This window comes from Cryptomeria japonica, unplaced genomic scaffold, assembly GCF_030272615.1.
Source record: "Cryptomeria japonica unplaced genomic scaffold, Sugi_1.0 HiC_scaffold_568, whole genome shotgun sequence".
Lineage (NCBI taxonomy): Eukaryota > Viridiplantae > Streptophyta > Pinopsida > Cupressales > Cupressaceae > Cryptomeria > Cryptomeria japonica.
Genome location: NW_026729376.1, coordinates 37,216 through 54,836, shown reverse-complemented (window position 1 = coordinate 54,836; position 17,621 = coordinate 37,216). Strand labels below are relative to the sequence as shown.

The following is a 17,621-nucleotide window of genomic DNA, read 5'->3' as shown; positions in this document are numbered from 1 at the left end:
ATGAGGGTATTAGGTCATACATTCATTGTTATCTTAAGAATCTTGGTAATGCTGACATATTGAACCTGTATAACAAATATTTTGCAGACACTTTAGGGATCCTAAAATCATAGTATAAGGTTCTTCAACGCAAGGGTTTTTCACAATTCATCCATGTTTTATTATTCAATGAAGTAGAATGGATCCAATATATTCTCATTCGAGTTCATGATATTAACACCTCTGATTTGTCACAATGGGATCAAGAAAATAATGCAGAGAAGAATAGAAAAGCAATTTTATGATCTCAACAGTGATTTAAGGGATACTAAAGAGAATTTCAGCGCCCGGTTGCGAATCAATGTATTTATCTATTTCAGACTATTTTTTTCCACAAACCCTAAGTTCAAAATGGCTTCAGCTTCTAGTATTGCTAACCTATTGGTTGTTGAAATTAAGGATAGAGCCAGACCTGTTTTCAAGGAATGCCCTTTCAAGTTTATTGAAGATGATTTGGAAGGTGCATTCTCTTTGGTAGCCCATGACGTCCTTCACAATGAGGGTATTAGGGCATACATTCATTGTTATCTTAAGAATCTTGGTAATGCTGACATATTGAACCTGTATAACAAATATTTTGCAGACACTTTAGGGATCCTAAAATCATAGTATAAGGTTCTTCAACGCAAGGGTTTTTCACAATTCATCCATGTTTTATTATTCAATGAAGTAGAATGGATCCAATATATTCTCATTCGAGTTCATGATTAGTTCATATGGCTTGATAGACATCACAAAATCACCAAATAGGTAATTTGAGCTATGATATGCGTCAATGAAACTGGTGAAGTAACTGGTCTGAGAATAGTATCAAATAACACAGTGATAGGCATTACTGGTTCCATTTTTTACAACAGAGAGATGACCATAAATGACATTCTGGAGCATGATTTGAATTTTGCATCAATGGTGGTCGGATACAAAGTTTACCAGTCTAGTAGACACAACTATGTCTCCATAATTGTCATATACTATGCATCTCAGATGTTGAATAATGACATGAGGTATGATCTTTGTATAGTCCTTCTAAATGATTTGATTAATAATTTAAAGAAATTAAGCAAGATAAGAAGCACACATTTAAATATGGGACTCTTCTTATATGTTTGGCCTTATATTTCTTGAATGAGATACCCGATGTAAAAGGAAATATCCAATGGGCCTATGATAGACAAGTGACAATGCAAATCAGAGAGAGATTGTGGGGACTATGAGATGACACAATGAGAATATCTACTCTCTGAGGTTATTTCAAATCTTTCCAAGTTGCAATGAAAAACAAAGAAATAATCCCTAAGGAGATTGTCGAGAGGTATGAGAAAACTATTTGCTTCATGGTTGATAAAGATCAATGTCAAATGGAAGTCGTGGAGCCTAGGACAGTGCGGATCATGCCCATGCAGTATGAAGTTGACTCTATCACACTTGAGGAATATGCAGAACACCTATTGAAGCAAGCCGGTTGACCCAAAAGAAGGAAGATTTGGAACACTTAAGGAGAAATAACTTGAATTAAATAAGAAATTCATTGCACCTACTAGAAAAAGGAAAGTTACTAAGATGGTTGAGGAAGTGGCAGTGCAGATGGGATTCACCAAGGAGGAGGTGAAGCGGAAAAGAGAAAAACATGCACAGAAAGAGGCCAAAGAGGAAACCAGAATGCCTAAGGTCAATCTAGTCATAATCCTAGAAATAACCATAACCCTAAGCCTAACCATAATCTAAACCCTAACCCTAACCCCAGTCATGTGTAAACCATAACCCTAACTAAATGTCATTCATGTAGAGGGAGTGGGACATAACATGTGCCTTTCCTCGCTTGATGTCTTTCGTGGTCTTATGGTTGCGCTCATGATATTTGTTGATGATGTTGGTGGGATTGTGCCTAATATTAGTTACTCTCCTTAGAATGTTGTTACATTGACTTTGTGATACCATTTTTTCTCTTCATTATAAGAAAGTACGTAATGAGCTCTACTCCATTTCCCACATCAAGACAAATTTGGAATAAGGATGAATTTACGAGGACTTGAGGTCGGTGACTGTTGAGCTCACTAATTTACATGAGAACTGCGGCCTCATATTATATGTAGTCATCAAAGGTGTTGAGAATTATTTATCCCTTTACATAGAAAGAATTTTTTGAGTTGAGATGTCTCCTCTGTAGAAACAGTATTATAAACAAATTTTGGAGTGGCTTGTAATTTTCCTTGATTGCATACTATGATGTAGGAGTTCATTCTTGTACAAACATGTAGATTTGCATTTTACTAAAGCTTCAAATGCGCAAGCAAGTGTGATAGAGGGGTCTATGTTTACCTAGGATTTACATTTGAAGATATATCTTAGTGTTGCAGGACACTATGATCTATCTATCATTTAATGTGATTTGAAATAATTGAATGTCTTCCTTGAGGCATGCTACTTAGGATAATTTAATTATGGAAGAAATTCAATTATTTAATTAGAATAATTTAGAGAAAGGGATAAAATAACTAAAAATAATTATTTAATCATAGAAGAATAATTATCTTAGAATAAATAGATTAAATAATTAAGTGAATTATTTAATCAAAGAGGAATAGTTAGGATTAGAGGATTAAGATCAAGATTAATTTATTAGAAAGAGACAATGATGAATATTAATTAAATAATGAAGATTATTTAATTAATGATTTACAAGAACATAATTAAATAATTAAAAATTATTTAATTATAAAAAATTAGAAGAATAATATTAGTACTCATTAAATAGTTAAAATTATTTAATTATTTTAGACAAAAAGGGTTAGTGAAAAGTGTCTTGGCAGAACTAGGACCAATTTCAGTGTATATAAAAAGAATGGATATATCAATTATAGATATCTCAAAATTATTTTCTTTTATTTTAAATTAAATTTATTAATATAAACACATTAAAATTTAAATATATCTATATCATTTTTCATCAAATAGAGTCTTTTTATTCTAATTTGTAAAATATCTTTATTTTTATTTTATAGTGATACATCTATCTAAAATTAACAATTTTGATGGCTTTTTTCTTCTTTTCAAGGTGGTGTTTATTTTGATAATATTATGTTTTTAATTAATATAAGTATTTTGACATACAAATGGATGTAAGCTTTAAGCTAAAAAAAAATAGGAGAGTTTTTTAGTTAATAAGGTCACATTAACACACTCAACAATTACGCTCCATCATTATAAAATGCCTTTTCATATTTATCAAATTTAAATTTTAATTAATAAAATAAAATAATTATATGGAAATTTGACATTTGATTTTTGTAATGAGACGTGCAATATAATTATTTTAAAAATATGGCATATATGATACTTCTTCAATAAAATATTATATTAATGATATTAGAAATCTACAATTTCTAATTCTAATCAATGTTGTTTTCGAATTAGATTGTTTTAAATTTATGTTTATTATTGAATATTAACTCTTTTACCTTGTAAAAACTATCAAATTTAACTTAAGATATTTTAATGTATCAAATTAATTTAATTTATTTAAATTGACTAAAAATATAAGTGAAATATAATATTTTTAAAGTCAATTCTCTTTTATTATGATGATGAGTCATATATCTTATAATAGGAGGACTAAATGGCGAATTATAATTAATAATAATTAAAAATATTGAAACTAAAAAATATACCATAGTTATATTAGTTACTATTAAATCGATAAAAAGGGCCGAAGGATTTAGAGAGCTAAAGAGCCAAAAATATTAAATTCGCCGTAAATAACTCACGGGGCTATTTTTATTCGTATAAAAATATACCCATTCCCCACATATAAATACAGGGGTTAGCCACTCATTGCAAATTATTATAAGGCTAAACATAGAATTGTGCTTTCTCTTTCTTGGATTTTCGTTCGCTTTCCCTCTGCAACATTTCTGTTTTCAATACCCAAAACATCCATGGCGAAGGATTGTAAAGTGAAATTGAAGAGCTCAGATGATGAAATGTTCGAGGTTGATGAGGCCGTGGCATTTGAATCTGAAACAATCAAGAATATGATTGAGGATACAGGCGTGGAGAGCGTCGTGCCCTTGCTGAATGTGAACAGTAAGATTTCGGAGTTGGATGTGAAGACGTGGGATAAGGAGTTCGTGAAGGTGGATCAAGCTACCCTTTTTGATATTATACAGGTATGCGTGATTTTCAGCGCCCCTTTATTAGCGTGTTTGGATTTTGTTTATGATGTATGTCTTAGGGTTTCAGAAAGAAAATTGAACATTTTTATTGTAAATTTTGAGGTTGGAGATTAAGGTTTTCCGGAAATATTATAGATACTTTGGATTTAAAGCACACGGATTTCGAACAGCTGATATGTATTAAATCGTAGGATGAATTTTATTAGCTTTTGGTTTGCAGGGCTTCAGGTTTTGGTGTACTTGTAGTCGTTTTATTTTTGCTATGGTCCTGGTTAAACAATTTTTTGTCTTTTCGGACAAATTGAAGTAATATTATTTCTGGATTTTATGTGAATTTGGAATGGATTTATGGGATGAATTTTTGCATGATTTTGTTTTTTTACGTATATATATATATATATAAGTGGATAGAACCACTGAATAAGAAAACACAAGCCTATTCTACCCAATACAGAATGCCCATTGGCATAGTACATCAAAACACCCATCCCAATTACATAAGCCGCATTAGATATAAAGGAAGCCACCAGTAAAAGCCAAAGGATGCATAGCCATTGCTGCCAAAAAACACTAGCCTGAACCACTCCTGTCTATGAAACACAATTCTCCAAGCGATTTGTTAGAATGATACCAAATACCATAATCAGAGACCCTGTTAAAATAAACATTGTGAACAAGCATAGTATAACTCAAATGAGGAGAAAGAAAGGATGTTGAAGTCCTTGTGGAGCCCAAATAAATCAAACCCACAGAACTAACCAAGAAAAAAGCAACAGAAGGAGGAGCCAATTCAAATACCAGTTAATCTGTAGATTCCAAGAACTAAAGGACAACCACCAACTACTAACCTGAAGCAAGAGCTTCCGAATGAAACAAAGCATTTTAGTAGGTAATACGTAGTAAACAAAAATGAGAGACATAAAAACTCACCACAGAACTGCCAAATATACCATTCACTCAAAAGAGCCATATCAAAATATGAATTCTCACTGCAAACCCAGAAATGAAGCAAACTAAGACGTCACTGTAATCATCAATGAATGACCGAACAAGGGAAACGCACAAGCGAAGATACCCAAGACATCCCTCCCAATTTTAACTGATCATGATTCTCACATAAAAACCAATCACCAAGAAATGATTGCAAGGAAGTGCCCGTGCAGAACAACAAACCATAAAGTGCAATGAGTAATTCAAAAAGATACTCCAAGCACGGATATAACATGTTATGAGTGCTTTTAGAGATACGAAAAAGCCCCATTGAGATATGAAATGAAAGCCACACCAGCCTTATTCAGAAGAATATGCCAAAGAAAAGCATGCATACAATTGCAGACCCCACACCCTCCATGTTTCATGTTATGAGTGCTTTTAGAGATACGAAAAAGCCCCATTGAGATATGAAATGAAAGCCACACCAGCCTTATTCAGAAGAATATGCCAAAGAAAAGCATGCATACAATTGCAGACCCCACACCCTCCATGTTTCATGTAGAAATTCTTTGTCAAATATGCCATTAACAAGGGAGTTCTTATATGTGTGAATGGCTAAGTTAGCCAAGAGATCTGCAATCTTATTCACTTCCCTATAACAGTGGAAAATCAAGAAGGAATCAAAAAATTCTAATTTTTGCAAAATATGATCAAGTAAATATTTTTAATTTCCAACAATTCAACTTCTTTTTTCATGACACTTTAGATAATAACCATAGGATCACCCTCAATTATCAAGTCCTTAATTCCCAAAGATATAGCCATATCCAAACCCAAACAAAACAAAGAATTCCTTAAATCTTACCTTATGATCATAAATTACCATACCAGCCCTTGTGAAACAAGGCTTCCCACAAGAAACACCATCAAAATTCAATTTATATGCACATATATTTTTGTGTCGCCTGGTTTTGTTTTGTAAGCTTCATATTTTGTTTATCCTATTTTAGTTTTGTAGGTTTCATACTTTAGTACCTTTGAACGACCTATCTTGATGATTTTCGAAATTAGATGTTTAAGTTTCTTCTGAAAAAAAATCAAGCAATTTGTTTAAAGTTGTCTAGAAAATATCAAGCAATTTGTATACTTTTCTGAATAAAAACAGCATTTGAATTACTATTGGTAAATGATTTTTGAAGTTTTGATCCCCTCAAATTGTTGAATGAGTGTGTAACTTATAAAAAAAGATGTCATATTTCAGTCTTATTTAATAGATTATAATATTTGAAGTAATCATACATCTAAACTACAAGCCTCCTTCCTCTAAACAGCCACTTGCAGATTTGAAGCTTGGTGAATGACATCTATATCTCTTACCATCATCCTCATCTAAATTCTTTTTCAGTTTCTTTATATAAATTAAGGCACTTCTATATTCCCTAAACAATATTCATTTTTCAAAAAGAGTGGGACATATTTTATATATTCAAAATGCTAATAAACGTGCAGTGTATTTTCGTACAGTGCATGTTATCTGTAGTGCCATCTATAAAGTCTGAGTTCTGATTTTCTCTCTTCATAGTGGTGCAAACATTGATCTTGAAAATGCCTGTCTTTTGCATTAATGTGCGGGAGTTGTATCGTTCCCCACTTTCTGTCATTGAGGATGTGTGTGTTTGCCTGCAGATGCTAGGTTTAATTTATATATCATTTGCCGTATATATTTGTTGATGTGCTTGTAGTAAAGCTTATTTTCTCAATATGTATAAATTGGAAGTGATGACTTTTTACGTATATTTGTTTGTTGTACGCAGGCTGCAAACTATCTGAATATAGAGAATCTTCTGGACTTAACGTGCCAAACTGTAGCTGACATGATTAAGGGCAAAACACCAGAAGAGATCCGAATGATATTTAACATAAAAAATGACTACACTCCTGAAGAGGAGGAAGAAGTCAGGCGTGAAAATCAATGGGCCTTTGACTAAATCATATATTTTAACAAAGGATGTACTTACCTGGAACCGAAAAACTATGGTCAGGCAAACTATGGAAGTAGATTATACAAATCATATATTTTATAGATATATAAGAGGAATTGATAGAGATTAGGAATTTTAACAAAGGATGTACTTACCTGGAACCGAAAAACTTGAGGAAATAAGTATTTCACCTTCTTCGGAATATTTGGAGGTATTTAGTATTTCTAAAAGATTATATCTGTGCAACTGAATTAATGATTAAAAGCATGTATAACATGATTTTAGTTATTGTCGATATATTGACAAAGGTTGCACATTTCATACCTAGAAATATTAAAGTTTGGATTATTGACTCTTGTAAGGAAATTTATTAAGAAATTTTTCAATTGCATGGTGTTTCAGAAATCATAATATCAGATAGGAATACCAGGATGACAGTTAGGTTTTGGATGATATTGAATACATATTTGGGAGCTATATTGAACCTTAGTCAGCATATCATCCTCAAACAAATGAGTAAACATAAAAGAGTCAATCAGGTAGTGGAGGAATCTTTTTCGATGTATTGCATGAATTAACAATACAAGTGAGAAGAGTATTTTCTTTTGGTTGAGTTTTCATGTAACAATTATTTTCATGCATCTTTAGGAATGACACCCATTAAGGCACTCTATCACGGAAATTTGGGTTAGGATGGAAGATAGGATCATCATAGGTCTAGATATACTTAAGCAGATGGATGAGCAGATGAAATTGATCAAGGGTAGATTGAAAGAAGTAGTCCAAAGATAGAAAAGAGATGTTGATTTGAGACAGTTTGTTGCAGGAGATAAATTCTTTTTGAGGGTTAAGCCTCATAAGAGCTCTATCTCATTTGGTTAATCATAAAAGTTTGTACCAATATACATGGGACCTTTAGATGTACTCAAACTTATTAATCTAGTTGATTATACCAACTTATTAATCTAGTTGATTATAGGTATAGGAACCAGAAGTGGTGCTAGTGGAGCCCATTTGAATCCTATTGTAGCATTAAGGGACATAGCAGAGATTTCACTCAGTATAAGGTCTAGTGGGACCAATATTCTAAGGATACTGCTACATGGGAGGATGCTGAGATGATTCACATGTTGTGAACTTGGATAGCACTTTGAGTTGAGATTTTGATGTATGGTTAATATTTTATGAAGTTAAAATACTATGTGCTTATTGATAGAATAATAGTGCTACATGGGAGGATGCTGAGATGATTCACATGTTGTGAACTTGGATAGCACTTTGAGTTGAGACTTTGATGTATGGTTAATATTTTATGAAGTTAAAATACTATGTACTTATTAATAGAATAATAAGACATCGGGATGATGTCTCTTCCAAGTGGGGATGGATGTCATGATTCATATCTATCTATAATTAATTAATTTGAAAAATAATGATTATTTTTTGCTTATGAAATGAAATAGAAATAGAAATTAAATTTAAAGTGAAATTAGATGATAGTGAAATGGAAATTGGATGAAATATTGTACTTATGTGTTCACTTTTGTATTATATATATATGTGTGTGCGTAATTATCATGAGATTGAATTGATTTACTTCATGTATTTTGTTTTTATATCTATATATACACATATACATATACACAATCATTTGATATTATCTATATATACTATTATGACGGACTTTTTAATTAGAATGTTATTAATAACAAAGCATATCACATAGTGAAAAGGGGAGACGATGAGTAGTATCTACTATGCATTATAACAAACACATTGTGTTTATTTTGAACAAGGACTATGCATTGTATCAAACTCATTGAGTTCAAGTGGGACACAAACTATATACCATTAGTATTCAACACTACGTGGTAAAATCCGTTGGCCATGAGCCATGCGAATTGTTTGACGTGCCAACGGTTATGCATGGGTGGCAAGGTAAAACATTCATGGCATTGGGGTGTAAGCCTGAAACAAGGAGATAACATAGCATGCGACTAGCATAAATATGGATTGTTGATTGGTAAAAAAAACAATCGACACAGCTAGAAAGAAACCAAAAAGAATACAGGAAGATAAGAAGAAGAATTGGTGAAAATACAACAACAATCTTATGATATTTGGTTTTCAATTCACAGGTAGGCTTTCTTTTGAATGGTATTTTATTGAGGACTTTTTAAGAAGCAAAGTTAATTTTCTTTTGGATATAAAATTGAATGAGGTTTAGTTGTAGGAAAATTAGAATAAAAAGTTTTCAAATTCTGTGTAGAAGAGTAAACTTGATTTGAAAACAATTCAAAGATCAAAGAATAAAACTTTGAAAATATGAAATAGTTGATGTTATTCCAAAGATGTGGAATTAAGGACTGTTGTTAATTTGTGTCCTTACCATAGGGAAATCAAGAAACATAGAAGATGATATCGTAGGAAAGAATTAAAGACTTAGTACTTAGATTTCTGATTATGAGAATCCCGTCGATTGGCATCAAAATACAAAACTTGAGGAAATTATATATATACATAAATGTATTGAGGATATATTTTCTCTAAATTTGTTGATATACATAATGTAAATCTTAGAAATTAGACTACCAAACCATCTCTAGAGAAATATGAGGATAGAGAACTTGTGCGTAATAAATATTCAATTTGAACTACAAAGAAGATGAAATATTAGTGTAAGGAATTATTGAATGTTGAAGCTTATTTTGGTTTTGTCAGAAATGGATAGAAAGAATGTATGCTCATAACTTCTATTTGTGCATTTTATAATCATATATATGCCAAAATATGCATACATGTGTTACACATTCTTGTTTTTAAATTAATTGTTAAGCTAAAAATGAAAGATTGTCTTATTTTTAAATCATTTTGATGTCTTATGGTCAATAGAAAGAATAGATATGTTAGGATAATATAGATCGTGTTTATGGGGAAAGTTACCTTCTGAGACCGGTACCGAATGTGGAATTATAGAGAGAATAGTTTGCTTTTCCAACCTATATTTTATTGCTATGCATGGCATTATACTCAGTCGGGTAACTTATTGACCATTGAAATAGATGGATTTATTTATGCTCTCTACCATATCCTTGATTGATGTTGCTTGTTTATTAATGGAATTAGAAAGTAGAGAATACATGTATCATTCTAGGCACGCACTAAATTCCATCTTGTCTATCGAACTCTTTTTGCTAAGCAATTCATGTTGAGTCAGGTATTCTTTATAGAATAAGAGTTTTGGAGAAATGTAAGCTTAAAGGTTGGGTGGAAAAAGCACCTGAATCTTGTTCTCGTCTTCATTTCTAAAAGATTGTATTGAAGATAGCTTTGGATTGAAGATCAATGGACGCATCCTATCGTTTAGTTTGTATTATAAGTATTAAATGTAGATTTGAATGATGCATAGAATGAATGGAATGCTATGAATGACTATTTGTAGAAATTTACACATATTATGATATCAATTGAATGATCATATAGAGATAAGGATAGAATAGTTGTAGTAAATATACTTATTAAAGGATTTATGAGTTTATTTAAGAACAAAGAGTATTTTATTTTGTTATGAAAATGAAAACTTTATACGTCTTTATGAATGTGTGGATGTTAGAAAAAAGTGTGTAAATTGAAGACTATGATATGTATTAAGCTATCACCATAGATTTTATGGTAAGATATGTGTCCTTCTTGCTTGAGGGTATGGCTAGAACTCTTGAGGTCTCATGATGCCATTAAAGATGGGAGGAGAGTAATCCTTCATTTTTTATGTTTCGTTTTTGAACCTGTAATGATGATCAAATGTTGTTTTAAAAATAATAGTCTAAGGTAAGGTTGAGTGAAAATTTATAGTTCTACGTCAAGATAAAATTCTTCCATTTACTTTCTAATGGTATACTTGTATCGAGGAGAAAATGTTTGTTTGGAAATTATAACTAAGAATATTTCATCATGTCTTAATTGAAAAAAATAATTCAATGTATAATACTAGAGAAAGTTGACTCTCATTGGCATGATGATACTTGGAATTTTATGTTAAATAGTTTAGAGACCCAAAAAATATTGGCATTACATTGTAATTTCCTTATGAAAAGTCATATATTGTAAAGATGTTAAAGGATGTGATTTTTGAATCCATTATTAATAATATGGTGAAGGTATTGTCATATTACCTATTTATGGTAGGAGTAAATGTAGGACTATGAGTGGGAAGTAAGTGTGGGTGAAAGTACCAATCCCATGTTCGTTTGAAATATATTTGGATTTTAGACATATAACCTCACAATACTTAATTTATTCACAAATTAGTTGAGTAAAAGTAGAAGGGCATGTGTTGGTCCTACCAATGTTAGGATTGTGCATTCATGAGAATCTTGGGTAATGCCAATATATTCATACTAGGTTCAGGTATTTTACTTGGTTTCATATAACAATAAAAAAAGAGAAAAATCTTGTGCTAATAATATTATTGAAAGATGGGAGAAATGGGAGGAGTCTCGAATTTTCTCAGGGTTCATAATAGGTTTCCAAGGAATGGAAGATGGTGGCAAGATGATAGTGTAACATGGCAGGGCGGGGCAAGGCCTCAAACTAGGGCTGTAGGGAATAGTAGATGGTAGCAAGGTTTCAGTGTCCCCCACCAGGCTCACCAAGGACAACCAAAGGATGCCCATCGTTTCGACCAATATTCAAAATTTGACATCAACCCCTTCGTCAAAATATTCAGGGACAAACCTTTTATCAAACCAGTTTCAGATTTACCCTCAAGAAATCAATGGCTTAACCACTTCGCATGTCTACAAGATCATCTAGATATCCTCGATACTTTTTTCAATAGTCCTCTTGCTCATCCAGCCCACTGATTTCATTCCCATCCCTATAAAGCAGATGGTAATCCTTAGAATCATTTGAAATCCAATACTTGCATCCAGAGAGCATCTCTCAATCATGGGGCTTGTAAGATCCTCATGGGACACCTAGGCCACTGTCCACCTTCATTCAGGTGGGAAAAAAGAATTCAAAATCCATTTGGGGGGAGAAAAATTCAAAATTCATTTGGGCGGGAATTTTTTGTTTTATAATCCTGTAAAAAGCCCCCATTTCCAAATTCATTCCAAACAAAACACCATAAGAAACAACCAATTTTTTACATCTGTGAAGCATCTCCTTCCACCCCTCATCAGCCTTCTTTTAAGGCTTGCCTTGCTAACAGGAAAACTAGAGAAAACCAACAAGGAGATCATGGAAAGTCGGAACTAGTGCCCCCTGTATGGAAAAGAAAACTAACAAAGTTTAAAGAGACAGAGTCCTCTTTCCCCATTCTAGCTCGGGCTCTAGTTGAGGATGCTTCTGTCATCAAGATATCCTTTCATGACCATGTTCTCTCCCAGTCGGTCTCTTTTCTCTAGAAATCGGCTCTCATTGGTAAGTTTAATTCTTTAATCCCACTTCAAAATCTGCTTTCATGGGCAAACAACCACTGGTTGGGTCTTCGTGATATTTTCTTCATCGACAACCACTTGGGATTTTTTATAGCCCTATTTTCTTCATCAGAAGATAGAGATGCAATTCACAAAAATAAAGGCTAGTTTTGTCAAGGGGCTGGTCTTTCACCTTATCCTGGATTCAAAACTTCAAACCAGATGCTAATCTCTGCAGATTTTATCCCCACTGGATCTCCTTTCCAATTTTGCCTTTGGAATAAAAAGACCCAGATATTATGGAGACCATGGCCAACCAACTAGGCATTTTTTTTCTCATGATCTTATACCCTTTGAAATAACCTAGAGAGATGTTACAGTATGTCTTCTCCTTACATCAAATAAGACCCTGCAAAAGCATCTAACCATTTCATCAAAATGGCGTTTATGGCATCAAGACATCATCTTGGATAATGCTGATGTCATCTGCAAATATCAGCATCAATTAGGCCACTTCACAAATTCCTGTAGTGGCCATGAGCACCCATAGATTTTAGTCTGTAAAAATCACTGCTTAGACCCTCTTTGGTGTCTTGCCCATCAGAATGAGATAGTTCTTCCTTCGGATCCTGTACAATCATGCAATGATCCTTCTAAACTTCAGGATGCCTTTGAACCATCGTATATTCATTGGATTAACCAGCTGACAAATTTTTTTATCATGTGCAACTCGATCATTTATAGCTATAAATCTACCTCCTTGTCCACACCGGTCCTCCAATTATGTGACAAATCATCTAATGATAGAGAAGCTATAGTTCGGGACATAATGTTCAACAAATCCTCGATCGACATCCAGAATTTAATGTAGAACTTATCAGTTTCAGGTATAGCCGCCTCAAGTAAGGAGGGTCATATCCAGAACTAGCAGATGATATCCTGCCCACCTTAGCTGCCACTATGATTGAGGAAATTGCAGAAGAAGAAGGTGTTAGTATGAAAAATGTAGTGTTCTCCTTACGAGAAACAAGGTGTTATTGTTCATCTACTAACATCTCAGATAAAGGGGAACTCCCCTTGGAAATTAGGCAGGAAGAAGTGGAAATCCTTTCACAAGATGGTGAGGAAAAATAAATTTATTTTTTACTATGCACAATCCTTATCAGTTGAATAGAGCCCCAGTTTGAAATAAGATGGCTTTACAACCCCAAAAAAGAGAGGTACGAAACCAAACTCTGTGAAAATTTAAGAAGAAATAGAGGCAGGAGTGCAAAGTACCTTAGACGGAAAATTTAAATCTCCCTCTTCACAATGAAAATGATTTCTTGGAATGTTAGGGGTATTGATGCCTCTGACAAAGGAGGGAGAATTAAATCTCACCTTGATTCTTCAAAGGCAGACATTTTTTTACTTCCAGAAACAAAGCTATCACAAATCAGTGGGCAATGGACACAATTTGGATCGGCTCACATGCAAGGGGTTGGGGCCTTGGGCGGTCTGCTTACATTATGGAATCCTAAAACAGTTCAAGTTCACTTAATAGATCAAGACCTTAACTGGCAAATGTTGAAAGCAGTATGTTATGACATAACCTTTACGGTATTTAATATTTATGGTCCCATCCCCACTCTAGAAAAGAAAGGCCTATGGGACAAATTGATTTTGTTACTCCAACAAGAGGAAGCACAGAATTTCATCATTGGAGGAGACTTTAATGCAATATTGTCTCATAAGGAAAAACAAGGAGGAATCTGCCCACCCCCATGATCTATGTAGGATTTTCTAAATTTTACCATAGAAAACAACTTACTGGATGTGATCCCCAATAATGGTCTCTTTACTTGGACTAATAGGAGATCAGGCTTCCTTCACATTGTAGAGAGACTCGATAGGTTTTTTATTCCTTTGGAATGGTGCCTCAATCAGGTCAGTTACCATTTAGACATTCTCACCATTTCTGAATCAAATCACTTTCTAGTCCAAATTATCTTGGAATGGAAAAAATAGAACCCCATGCTGGTTTATGGCTCCTCCTTCAAGTTTGAGAGAATGTTGTTTAGACACCCACATTTTTAGGCTTTACTAAGACAATGTTGGGTTTCTGCCCCTGCATGTAGTGGAACAAAGATGTTCCAATTTTTTAAGAAACTTCAATTTATTAAGATCTAGGATAAGGAATGGAATAGAAAGATTTTCAAGAATGTCTTTGCTCAAAAAAAAGTTCATTGCTCAACAACTGAAAAAATTTAACCAAACCATAACTTCCAAGGGTTTAGACCAGCTCCTGCACTCTACACAAAAGGGCCTTCAAAGTGAGTGGGAAGAGGTCTGTAAGAGAGAAGAAGAATACTGGATATAGAAATCAAGAGAAATCTGGTTGAAACAGGGGGATAAAAACACAAAATTCTTTCATGCTTCCACAAAACAAAGAAAAGCATCTAATGTTATATTTTTAATCAAGCATGAGGATTCAAGGGAATTGTTTCAAAATTTGGCAGATATCCAAGAATAAGGAGTTAAGTTTTTTAAGAATCTCCTAGCTCCACCACATTCTAATTTAGATACCCCTCTTTGGAAGGACAATGTTGAGCTTCTACTATAGTATATTCCACCTCTAATCTTCCACTAGGATAACAGAGCCCTTCTGACCCCCTTCACTTTGAAAGAAGTCCACAAAGTGGTATTTTCCCTTTCCCCAGATAAAGCCCTAGGTCCGGATGGATTCACTACCCTCTTTTTTCAAAAGTGCTGGGACATGATTGGTTTTGACCTCTTAGAGGCAATGGAAGAATCCAGGAAAAGGGGTGCTATGCTAAAAAGTTTTAATGCAACAAATATTGTTCTCATCCCAAAAACTCCTTCTCCTTCTTCATTCACAGAGTTCGGACCCATTTCTCTTTGTAACATAATAAATAAGATTGTAACTAAAGCCATTTACCTTGGAATGCACTTCCTTGTACCTAAGATCATCTCAGAAGAAAAAGGGGGGTTTGTCCCAGGTAGGGAGACTATGGATGGAGCCCTAGTAGTGCATGAGGTTTTACACTGTGACCATGAGAGCCAACAAGAAAATTTTGTTATCAAACTTCATATGGTGTAAGCATACGCTCGGGTTAAGTGGGAGTTTCTTTTTAAAGTATTATCAAAATTTGGCTTCTCAAACAAATGGTGCAAATGGATCAAAAATTGTATCTCACGCATTTCTCTATTCTAATAAATGGGCACCCCATAGGGTTTTTTTAGGGTACATAGGGAATAAGACAAGGCGACCCTTTGTCACCCTTTCTCTTGATTATCATGGTAGATGCCTTGAGCAGACACATCAACTCTTAATCTTCAAAAGGGCTTTGGCTTGGGGACATCCTTCCAGGTACTTCAATAATAGTAACTCACTCTTTTCGTTGATGACAAATTGTTATTTGGTAAGTTTTCTCTAAAAGAAGCCAAGATCATCAAGAAAACTCTGGATATCTACTCTTTTGCTTTGGGTCAAAAAGTTAATGCCACCAAGTCTAATATTTTCATTTTCAACACATCTCTAATCATATCATTAAGAATATGCAAGACTTTGGGCTTCTCAATGGACCAATTGCCATCCTCCTACCTTGGCATCCCCTTTTTTATGGGATCAACCAAACTGTCCTATTGGTTTGCTATCATTGGTAGAATTCAGTCATGAATCTTAGCTTGGAAAGTAATGTGTCTTTCACTATCAGGTAGAATCCTTCTTATCAAGTCAATGCTAACAGAAATACCAAACTATTACATGTCAGCTTTCAAGGCTCCCTCATCCGTCATCCAATAATTGCAGAAACTCATTAGAGATTTCTCATGTCATAGTAATATGACAAATGAAAGGAAAATCCCCTTAACCTCTCTAGAAAATACATCATGTCAAAAATCCCAAGGGAGAGTGGGACTTCACAATTTGAAGCACCGCAACAAGACCTTTGGAGGGAAACTGGAAAATGTACACTAACCTGGTTTCCAAATGGTGCGAGATTATGCAAGATAAAAATTTGGACAACACCCAACCATCAAGAGTATTGACACTTCTAGACCCTCCAAAGGGGTCTTCTATTTGGAATTTCACGATGGATTCAATGAATCTAATATCTAAGTATGTCTCATGGGAAATCACCAATGGTCTCAGTGCTAACTTCTGGATAGACTCATGGTGTGGCCATCCTCCTATTGCTAAACTAGATAACATAGAAGACATCATGAATATAGCTATAGCCCATTGCGGTACAAAATTGAGTGACTATGTATCTGATGTAGAAATTTTTTCAGGGAAAACAATCTGGAAAGACCCTACTCTTCACCCAATATCCTTCCAGCAATCTTCCTCATTGGCCAGTATCTATTGAATAGATCAATTATCATGTGTAACAAATATGATGTGCTATTTTGGGAAGCTTCAAAATCAAGGCAATACTCAATTAAAGAAGGTTACAATGCCTTACAGCAGGGTTCCAATAGTAACGTAAGTAGTCGGGCATATTATTTCTGTTGGAATGACATTGTTTTACCAAAAGTGGGTTGTTTTGCATGGCTAACATTGAATAAAAGAATCCTAACAACAGAGAGATTAGTAAAACTAGGCATTACACAAGCTTTTAACTGTGTATTTTGTGACTTAGAGGAAGAAATAGTTGATCATTTATTTCTACATTGTTCTTTTGCCTCCCAATGTTGGTTCTTCATTATGAATAAACTCCAAGTAATGTTGCCATTTTCAAAATCACAATGGGATATATTTAACTCTTGGCCTCTTTTATTTTCTACATGAACCTTCTTAGGTATTTGGAAATGTGCTCTTGCTCACATCATTTGGTCAATCTGGTGGGAGAGGAACAAAAGGATCTTTAGGAAAACATCCTCCTCTCTGGATCAAGTTCTGATCAAACTTGAAAATTTGATTGCAGAAATCATTAACTCTTCGCTTAATAATTCCAAGGCCATCCAATCATTTACCTAGTGGGATAAGGCAATTGTAAAATCTTGGCATGGTGTTACATTACCAATAGGGATTCCCCCGAACTGGACTTCAGTCCATGTGAAAGACCGGTCAT

General features: G+C 33.8%; 1 protein-coding gene across 1 annotated transcript; it reads left to right on the top strand.

The window, feature by feature from the left end:
* The first annotated feature begins 3,974 nt into the window (after positions 1-3,974).
* Positions 3,975-7,132, top strand: LOC131035451 (SKP1-like protein 1B). Its single transcript, XM_059216058.1, has 2 exons — positions 3,975-4,205; positions 6,959-7,132. The coding sequence occupies exons 1-2, from the start codon at positions 3,975-3,977 to the stop codon at positions 7,130-7,132; spliced, it is 405 nt and encodes a 134-aa protein (XP_059072041.1).
* Positions 7,133-17,621: the final 10,489 nt, after the last annotated feature.